This window comes from Chanodichthys erythropterus, chromosome 15, assembly GCF_024489055.1.
Source record: "Chanodichthys erythropterus isolate Z2021 chromosome 15, ASM2448905v1, whole genome shotgun sequence".
Classification (NCBI taxonomy): domain Eukaryota; kingdom Metazoa; phylum Chordata; class Actinopteri; order Cypriniformes; family Xenocyprididae; genus Chanodichthys; species Chanodichthys erythropterus.
Window position 1 is genome coordinate 3827506 of NC_090235.1, and position 10785 is coordinate 3838290.

Genomic DNA, 10785 nt, shown 5'->3' on the forward strand with positions numbered 1-10785 from the left:
ATTTTAAAATTTCTTGATGGGTTTCACAGTAAAAAGAAAGTGGAACAACATGAAGGTTGGGACATTTTAATTTTTGGTGTGAAGTCTGTCAACTATCCTCCTGTACTCAAAAAACGTGACCTCCCACCACATGTTGGCGCTACACATTTACAAATTCATTTCTACGCCGCGTTCGAGAAGAGAAGCAGCGACGGAACTGTCGACCAATCAGCTTTGCTGTTACAAATATCGTCAGTGTCCTACATCTGTAAGCCAATCAGCGATGCCTTCTCTTTGGGAAATGGACTAGAGGATTTCCAAGATGGTTCTCGAAAGTACTATGGTCTGGTAAGAAATAAACAAACGCGATGTTCTAGATATATATGCGCTTTTTGTACAGTTAATACTCCTCCGAATTATTGTAAATGCATATGTTTTTCGTTCTGTCACACTTTTGAGCTCTTAGTTGAGAACAAGCAAGAGAATTCAATTGTCGGTTTCTGGTTAATGACATTCTCCTGAGTCATTATTCAGCAGATAGATCTATAATAAAGAAACGGGTGAAGACACATTTATGAGCCTTAAACAGTGACCACTAGTTAGTGAACTCGGTCTGATAGCATCTTATTTAGTCTTCAAAACTGTCACGAAGTGATACTGACTGTGCCTGTTGGTCCAACGCACTCTAATGTTGTCTAGATAGTCAGTTTATTTGGTTTTGATTGTCATTTAGTTAAAGCAGTTGCCTGCTGCTGGGATCCAGTTCACTTACTCTGGCTGTTATGTAAATGAAAGCCAGATCACTGTGTGTTAGTGTTTGATTCTTTATGCTTTGCAAATGTCAGACAGAGAAGTCACATATATTTATATAGCACGTTATACAATACAGATTGTTTCAAAGCAGTTTCAAAGTAATACACAGGAAAATAACAATAAATGATAGCAACTTCATCAAGGATGACAAATTCTGTTGTAAAGCAGCTCTACAGATGACAATAGTGTCATTATTAAGCTCAATTGGGTTCAGTATTGATTCAGTTCAATTAAATAACTGTGTAAAGTTTATGAAATGAGTCCAGTTTAGCTATAAACAGCTCTACAGAAGACAGCAGTGCCATTATTCACCTGGAGTCAGTTCAGTGTTTATGTTGCAAAATTCATCAATTATGAAATTATGAAGTTGAATCAGCAATAAAGCAGCTATGCAGAAGACAGCAGTGTCAGCATCAAGCTCAATTCAAGTTTTGTTCTCAACTGTTTTGATTGTGTCATTCAGTCAATATTAATAAATATTTTAAACTAAGCAAGTCAAAGGTGACAGTGGCAAGGAACCCAAAACTTTGGGAGAAACCAGGCTCAGTTAGTTCTCCTCTGGCCAAATGAAAGAACATGGTGTGATTATGCCGTTTAGCCAGTAGTGGACAAATGGCTTATCAGTGATTGTAAGCACGATGAAACTACTTTGTTGTCCTAGCAGGTCCTGGAATGGTGCATTTATAGCTGGCCATAGGGGGTCTGTCCCTAGGGCTTATCTAATTGACATGGTCTTCGCTGGCATATTTAAACCATGAATATGCAAATTAGCCCCATCTCCACTCAATCACACAAGCTCAGAATACACTCGGTCAGCTTTACTATAGTAACTGATTCAGAAACTGATTCAGAAGAATTTGAAGAGTGGATTATACAGGGTCATCTATAAGTATGTATCAGAATGGTAATACGTTTTATGTAGCCTATACAATGTTGGAGACATAACGATAATTAATATTATTAACCTTTTTTGCTTACTATGTTATTAAACAGCTAGGGATGCAACAATACAGTTAGCCCACGGTTCAATACATACCTCGGTTTTTTAACCACGGTTTTCGGTTCAGTTTGGTTCTGATGGCTTGACACAAGTGTTTTTTTGTTATTCTATGCTTAGGTAATAGGAACAGTAAGAGGTTAAAAAGAAGAAATAAAAACGATTTATTGCAAATAAAATAAAAATGATTTAGTACTCCTTTATTTTACTTAAAAGCAAAGAAATGTCCCCTAGTTCCTAGTGTATTGTATAATATAAAATAATTTTTTTATTTTAAAATTAACACAGCTGCTGGTAGCCCATGTACAAACTGGGGAACACATAAATTCCTACATTTTGAAAATAAACATACATGTGAAGTTAGTAAACATAAATTGACCATTTCAAATTAACATACTTGTACTTCAGTAAACATAAGTCATGTTGGAAGTGTTTCCATTTGAGTAGGCTACACGTGTAAAACAATGCTTGCAGACAGTCATTTTTTGTTTACTGTTTTTTCTTCCTCGGCATTATACTCAACGGCAAAACCGAAATGTCTCCACACCACGGATTTGAAAGATGCCGGCGCTTCCTCGTACTGTATGTAGCCTCACTTCACCGCCGCTCGCCATGTTAAAGTGTGGAATGATGGTTCTAACTTTAGAGCATAGTGATTGAATATTTACTCGCGGGGAGGAGTTTCCTCATCTCCGCTTGTAGACTTACAGGCACACACAGTCAATTCGGAGAGAAATAAAACGCACGTAAATTATTTAAACGTAAAACTGGGAAAGAAAAAAAACAAACAAAAAAAAAAAACGCACAAGCGCATATTGAACCGTGGATGTCGTACCGAAAGGTTCAATATTATGAAAACCCTGTTCCCGTTGGCCATCTCAGTCTGCCTTCTACAACCCGAATTCCGGAAATGTTGGGATGTTTTTTAAATTTAAATAAAATGAAAACTAAAAGACTTTCAAATCACATGAGCCAATATTTTATTGACAATAGAACATAGATAACACAAATGTTTAAATGGAGAAATTTTACACTTTTATCCACTAAATGAGCTCATTTCAAATTTGATGCCTGCTACAGGTCTCAAAAAAGTTGGCATGGGGTCAAAGATTCAGCTGGGAGAACATCTAGCAACTAATTAAGTTAATTGATATCAGGTCTGTAACATGATTAGCTATAAAAGGGATGTCTTAGAGAGGCAGAGTCTCTCAGAAGTAAAGATGGGCAGAGCTGTGAAAGAGTGTAAAAAGATTGCGGAATACTTTAAAAACAATGTTCCTCAATGTCAAATCATAAAGGCTTTGAAAATCTCATCATCTACAATGCATAACATCATCAAAAGATTCAGAGAAATTGGAGAAATCTCTGTGCATAAGGAACAAGCCTGAAGAACTTTATTGGATGCCCGTGGTCTTCGGGCCCTCAGATGACACTGCATCATTTATCAGCATGATTGTGTCAATGACATTACTGTATGGGCCCTGGAATACTTCCAGAAACCACTGTTGGTAAACACAATCTGCCGTGCCATCTGCAGATGCCAACTAAATTTCTATCATGCAAGAAGGAAGCCATATGTGAACTTGGTCCAGAAGTGCGGTCATGTCCTGTGGGCCAAGGCTCATTTAAAATGGACTGTTTCAAAGTGGAAAAGTGTTCTATGGTCAGACGAGTCCAAATTTGACATTCTTGTTGGAAATCATGGACGCCATGTCTGCTGGGCTAAAGAGGAGGGAGACCTTCCAGCGTGTTATCAGTGTTCAGTTCAAAAGCCAGCATCTCTGATGGTATGGGGGTGCATAAGTGCATACGGTATGGACAGCTTGCATGTTTTGGAAGGCACTATGAATGCTGAAAGGTATATAAAGGTTTTAGAGCAAGATGCTCCCCTCCAGACAACGTCTATTTCAGGGAAGGACTTGTGTATTTCAGCAGGACGATGCAAAACCTCCTACTGCAGCTGTTGTAAGATGAGTCCGGGGGCTGAATTAGCCTGACTGCAGTCCAGATCTTTCACCTATAGAGAACATTTGGTGCATCATTAAACGAAAAATACGTCAAAGACGACCACAAACTCTTCAGCAGCTGGAAACCTATATCAGGCAAGAATGGGACCAAATTCCAGCACCAAAACTCCAGAAACTCATAACCTCAATGCCTAGATGTCTTCAAACTGTTCCAACTATTTTGAGACTTGTAGAAGGCATCAAATTTGAAATTAGCTCATTTTGTGCATAAAATTGTAAATTTTTTTCTGTTTAAACATTTGTCATTTATGTTCTATTGTGAATAAAATATTGGCTCATGTGATTTGAATGTCTTTTAGTTTTCATTTTATTCAAATTTAAAAACGTCCCAACATTTCCGGAATACAGGTTGTAAAAATCAGTATTCTTAGAAATGCTTTGAACAACTCAGAACATCAGAAAGGCATATAGTTCATCATAATATTGTAATATATACATCATATAAATAATTCACCCGTTATAATGCTGAATGTACCTGATTTTTCAGATCAACAGAAAAATATACTGGGATAACCTGGCTTCTCTTGAGAACTCTGTGCTTCGCAGCATAGTTAATGATATGTTAAAGCCCGCCCCCACAATTGATGACAACATATTTGTGACATAGGGAACATAGGTGGTTTCAAATTGCATTTTTGAGACTGTCTTTGGTTCAATTCAGTTTTAAGGAGAAAAAACTCAGCAATGGCATTGACTTATGAATTTGCACATGGTTTATCTTAAATCATATTAAAAACACCAGAGAGACATATAAACATTAAAACATTTGCACCACAGGGGGGTTTTAAGGATACAAATGTCTGGGTGCCTCTCATCACTCAGTTTATACCATTACACTTGCTTAATTTCAATGATTGTTTTAAATAGGAACCATGCTGATTGTCTTCATTTGTCTTTATAGTGTGGACAACAGTGAATACATGAGGAATGGAGACTTTTTACCCACCAGGTTACAGGCACAGCAGGATGCGGTCAACATTGTCTGTCACTCAAAGACCCGTAGCAACCCAGAAAACAATGTGGGCCTAATCACAATGGCCAAGTAAGTGTGTCTGTGCTGTATTTTATTTTATGTATGTATGATAGCCAGATGATGATCTGATGGTCAGTGACAATGTTTGCATGTTATAACATAAAATGTTTTGGTTTTGTGCAGTAATTGTGAGGTCCTCACCACTTTAACACCAGATACCGGCCGCATACTATCCAAGCTCCATGCGGTTCAGCCACTGGGAAAAATCTCCTTCTGCACCGGCATACGAGTGGCACATGTAAGTGCATTCGTTGATGCTTAAAGGGATAGTTCACCCAAAAATGGACATTTACTCTCCATTATTTTATTTTCAAACCTTTTTGACTTTCCTTTGGTCATTGATAAGCCATTCCGCACAAACATAATAAAAGCACCATATGACTCCTGTACTACATACTAAGCCATATACAGAGTCCTGCATGGGTCCTGCTTGGTAAACCTGCACCCGCCCTGCACTACTTAACAGAACACTCGACACGTTACCCGATAGCAGCACAAATTTAATTCCGTACCCGACCCATTTGACAAAAAGACCGTGACCTGAACCACACCTGCATTAAATCTACTTCATCAGGTAGACAACAAATTATTTTCTTATGTAACACAAGCAATCAAACCAACATTAGGCATTCTGAATTGATGCATTTACGAAAAATAGGCACACAGCCCAAGTTGGTAATAATTAAAAGGATAAAAAGATGAGAATGTTTAAACAGTACAACACTTTTGTCTATATCATGTGAACAGTCTGTCCATACAGGCTGCATGGGACAAATTATTCCACCTGTTACTCAAATATTAGCGGTTCACCCGGCCTGCAGGATTCTGCCAATCTGGAGTGATTACTTAAATTTCAGTTCTTCATGGAATGCTGTTCAGAAAGCTTCAGAAGTTTTTTGGTGCATCTACCATGTATATTTCTAATATATGAGACTTTGTTGAACCCTTAATCTCCATTTTTTTTTTTTTCTGATTGCTTGGAAAAAAACCTTTCTGTAAATTCTTCAGAAATTTTCCTTTTGTGTTCTGCAGAAGAAAGTCATACAGGTTTTGGGAAATTTCCTTTGAAAAATGTAGTAGTATTTTAATCCCCTAACATTTACATTTGTTTATGTCTACATGTAGTTGGCACTAAAGCATAGACAAGGCAAGAATCACAAGATGAGGATTGTTGCTTTTGTGGGCAGCCCAGTAGAGGACAACGAAAAAGATGTATGTGGTTTTTTTTTTTTTTTTTTTTTTTGACAAATGCTTTTCATCTTTCCATGTTGGTCAAACTGTCTTTTATTTTAGGTAATATGAGTTCTAAACCTTTTTTTTTTTTATCAAATCTTTTCCAGCTGGTGAAGTTGGCAAAGCGGTTGAAAAAAGAAAAAGTCAATGTAGATGTGATAAATTTTGGAGAAGAGGTGACTGGTCAAACCTTTCTTACCTGTTAATTTTTATCACTTAAAAATCTTTCAGATTTTTTTTACTTTAGTTTTTCACTTTGTCTCTTTTAATCAATCTGTTCAGGAGGTGAACACAGAGAAACTGACTGCATTTGTAAACACTCTGAATGGAAAGGAGGGTACAGGTTCTCATCTGGTCACGGTGCCCCCTGGGCCCAGCCTGGCTGATGCCCTGCTCTCTTCTCCCATCTTGGCTGGTGAGGGTGGTACCATGATGGGCCTGGGTGCAAGTGATTTTGAGTTTGGAGTGGACCCCAGTGCAGACCCAGAGCTGGCCCTGGTAATATACAAATTAATCAAATTCATAATTGCGCTGAAGAATCAATCCAAAAACTTACAAGAGGAATGTCATTTTTTAAAAGGTGAAACTACTTCTACATGTGTTTAATATGCAGAGACATCAATAAGTAAAGCATTTATTCCCTCAAAATTAGGGATGCACCGAAATTTTTTGACCAAAACAGCAATTTTCGGTTTCGGGCTGAAATCATCAACCAAAATATTGACAACAATCATTGCAAATTTTGAGCAAAATAATAATTATTATTATCAGTTTAACCATTATGCAGCTTGACAGAAGTGTGAGTTTTCATTGTCTAAAACTAGTCTAAAATGCCCAGACATTTACCCCCGATTTCACAGCCTAGGCTTAAGCCTAGTCCCAGACAAAAAAAAAACAGGAAAAGGTTGACTTAATATGAAAAAGTACATTTGACACATGACATGAATAAAATTGAATAAAAAAAATATAGGACAAAGTTAACTATTTTGTGCACACAACGTGGATAAACTACAACAGTTAAGCTTGTCAGCTGACTGTAAGGCTGGGTTGACGATATCAATTTCTCAATTATATCGATACTGGTATGGATTCTTAAATCTCAATTTCGAGATTTTTAGTATATGCTGTTTTCTGTTGATGCATGAACAAAACTTGACTAAACATTTGTAGCATGGCTGCCATTCAATAATCGTAATAATTTTTGTGCTTTGTTACTTTTAATAGTTCTTTTAACTTTCAAATTTTGTTGATTTTATCATGAAATTCAAAGTATAATTCATGTTTTGGCATGCTTTAATACAGCGTGACAGATCACTGTACCTGCATCAGTTCAAGCGGCAGCACGGATCAAGCACACATGATCCGATCTTCTCTTCCTCTTTCTTTACTACTAGTTATAGCACTAAATAAACATGAATGAACACTGGACGGTATGCTGAAAGATGACTTACTGAAATGTACAATGTAATCTTTCAATCAGTGTTTCAACCGTGGAAAGACATCAATAAAACAGCTTGTCCTGTAGAGTTGTCAAAAGTACCGACTTCGGTAACTAGTCGGTACTGAAATTTTAAAAATGTGACTATGAGCGCTTGTTGAGCGGATTCGTAAACACCTCTGATTGGCCATTGTGTTCACGGCTCATCAGATATGTCTGTGATTGGCTACAATGATCAATGCTGTAAAAACGTTGTGAATAGTGAAGCTTTTAACCAAGCGCTTACACAGATACACATGGGAGCGTTTGAAAGCAGGTGTTTGTCGCGGACCAGTCCGCTGATAGACGCCTGTTTTCAAACGCTCCCACTTTCAAATTCAAACACTTCTGTGTGCTTTCAAACACTGCTGTGCTTTGATCATTGTAGCCAATCACAGACATATCTGATAAGCACGTGAACACAATGGCCAATCAGAGGTGTTTACGTATCTGCTCAACAGCGCTCAAAGCAACACTTTTGTCTCGTTAGTTAGGAAAAAAAAAAAAAAAAAATACTCTAGAGAGCAGCATTTTGCTAAATATATGCACTGTATTACATACTCATTATATTTTTACTTAACCTGGCAGTGATGTCTTCATTTTTTTTATGTATGTTTAAATAAATCTATCTTGAAAAAACTTATTGCAGTCATTGTTCAAATGGTTAATATTTCACCTACAAACTGAAGTAGAAATATAATTCTATTATTCTATTTTGGATTAATAATAAACGTTTATTTTGGTGTTTAGGTGAAATTTATGAAATTAAACTCTAAATAAGTAAAAAAAAAAAAAAAAAAAAAATAATATATATATAATATATATATATATATATATACATAAATAATTATTTATTTTTTCAATTTTCCAGCCATTTTGCATCCTGAATTTTTGGTCTCGGCCCAGAACTTTAATTTCGGTGCATCATTTCTCAAAATAGTTGAACACTAAAGCTCTGTGGTACTTTAGCATTGCTCTGTTTGTTTGTGCATGACTTACAACTTCAACAGCATTACTGAATTATAATTTCCCCTACTTAAAGGGTTAGTTCACCCCAAATTGTAAATTCTGTCATTAATTACTCACCCTCATGTCGTTCCACACATGTAAGACTTCCGGAAGACGTTTGTCCTTGTGCATTATTCAGGTTAGGTTGAGCTTCTGCTTATGTTTGCTGATCAATGTTTACATGCGCGTAAAAGCCTAAATTAAATTTGTCCATCATATAAAGCGATTGAGTCTCTTCAGAAATTTTGTACTACACCTTTTTGAAGCGTCAAAGTGGTAGTTACAAAGGCAGTCAATGGAAGGAAATCTGACAACGTAAGATCTTAATTTGTGTTCTGAAGATGAACAAAAGTCTTATGGGTGTGGAACGACATTAGGGTGTGTAATGACAGAATTTTAATTTTGGGGTGAACTAACCCTTTAAACATTGATTCAGATGATCAAAGCAATTAGCAACAATTTTAGAATGTTTAGTGCAACCTCACTTGAAATCTATTCTGATGACATTGAAAGGGGAGATGTTTATTCGAGTTGCTTTTGATATACAGGCACTGCGTGTATCTATGGAGGAACAAAGGCAGAGGCAGGAAGAAGAGGCTCGTAGGGCGGCTGCCCAATCAGCAGCTGAGGCTGGCATTCCCTCCTCAACCGCCGACGGTAAAGACATGTATGGATCTTTAAAATAGTGAGGGAAGGGTGATGAGGACAGGGGTTCTGGGCAAGTATTTGGAAGACTGCAGGTTTGAGCCATATTATTATGATTTGGTTGGTCAGCAGGACCCAGTTCACCCCTGCTGGAAGATGCTGTAACTACACCATCTGGCAGCTAAAAGCATATTTCTCAATTCACAGCCTTTCAAAAGCAAATATGTATTTTGCACAAAAAAAAAAACACATTTCATTTTTTCTTTTATTTTCTTTGCATCATTTAAATTATTTTACTTTTGAGAGCTCTTGAAAGCATGAAATCAAATCTATCTATCTATCTATCTATCTATCTATATATATATATAATTTTTTTTTTTAAATGCAGAATCAGTTGATGCTTTTGTGCAGCCTATTTTTTTCCTTAAAGTTGATTCTCATTGCAGACAGTCACTTTTATTCTCCCCCTTTAGAATCAGAGGAAGCTCTTTTGAAGATGTCTACCTCTCAGCCTGAGAGTGGTGTGGCAGCACTGCCAGACTTCAGCAGCATGACCGAGGAGGAGCAGATAGCCTATGCCATGCAGATGTCCCTGGCAGGTGGAGGTTTGTGCATCCCTCTTGTACCTTGTTAATCTTAGAAGAACATACTTTGTGTGCATGACATAGAATGAAATATTGCTCATTATCCCTCATTATGTCAGAATTTGGAGAATCAATGGATACGGGAGCTCCAATGGACACTGCGGAATCGAAGGTAATTAAAAATATTGTCTGCTGTGCTCATCACAGTGTCCGTAAACTAAAAAAACTTTTTTTTTTTGTTCATTATATTCTCAGGTCTTTTCCTCTTGACAGAACATTATTTAGTCCCTTATATTCCAAGCTGACTTGTCTTTTCCCTTATACTTTTTGACTAATTCTACAGGAAGAGGATGATTACGATGTAATGCAGGACCCAGAATTCCTCCAAAGTGTCCTGGAGAATCTACCTGGTGTTGACCCCAACAATGAGGCCATCCGCAATGCCATGGGCTCCCTGGCCTCTCAGAGTGGTAACAAACAAGAGGGGAAAAAAGATGAGGAGAAGAAGAAATAAATTCAACAGTGTTCTGTGACTGATTGTGATTGATGTACAAGCCATTTGACAATGAAAAGCAGAAATGACTTGAATTCAAGAAGTGGCCAGCTGAAGTCCTTATAAAAGCAGTTTTAGAAGCATATGGAGATGTTATCAGACATTAACTACCAAATTACTGCAATGTTGTGTGGTACCTCAAAAATTCACACATGGCTTGCTTTTTCCCCTTTTGCTCTGTGCACAATTGATTAAATATTTGATAATCCCATGCAAATGTAATCTGAACGGTTTTTGCTTTTTTTTCTATTGCCATTAAAATATTACATCTGATCAGAAGCCTTACAGGTCCTTATTTTGCTAAGAAATGTTTCACCTTGGCTTGTCCGATTTTTGACAATACAATGAAAATATTACACATGACAAGTAGTATGTTTTATTTAAGAAAAACTAATACAATGAAAAGCATATAATTCTTAAAGTAATATTTGCAAAA

The 10785-nt window shown here is 36.9% G+C and overlaps 1 protein-coding gene across 1 annotated transcript; it reads left to right on the plus strand.

Moving 5' to 3' along the window:
• Nucleotides 1-236: 236 nt before the first annotated feature.
• Nucleotides 237-10620, plus strand: psmd4a (proteasome 26S subunit ubiquitin receptor, non-ATPase 4a). Its single transcript, XM_067411657.1, has 10 exons — nucleotides 237-327; nucleotides 4718-4858; nucleotides 4973-5087; nucleotides 5975-6061; nucleotides 6190-6258; nucleotides 6365-6580; nucleotides 9116-9224; nucleotides 9686-9817; nucleotides 9916-9968; nucleotides 10140-10620. Exons 1-10 carry the CDS (start codon nucleotides 302-304, stop codon nucleotides 10308-10310), a joined length of 1119 nt encoding a protein of 372 aa, XP_067267758.1. The 5' UTR covers nucleotides 237-301; the 3' UTR covers nucleotides 10311-10620.
• The last annotated feature ends 165 nt before the right edge of the window (nucleotides 10621-10785 follow it).

What these genes read in the sequence shown, in the direction of transcription:
- psmd4a (XM_067411657.1), top strand. Translation starts at nt 302, where the DNA reads ATGGTTCTCGAAAGTACTATGGTCTG. An exon ending in CCGGCATACGAGTGGCACAT is followed by an intron (nt 5,088 to 5,974) that starts GTAAGTGCATTC and finishes GTCTACATGTAG; the next exon opens with TTGGCACTAAAGCATAGACA. An exon ending in GATGTCCCTGGCAGGTGGAG is followed by an intron (nt 9,818 to 9,915) that starts GTTTGTGCATCC and finishes TCATTATGTCAG; the next exon opens with AATTTGGAGAATCAATGGAT.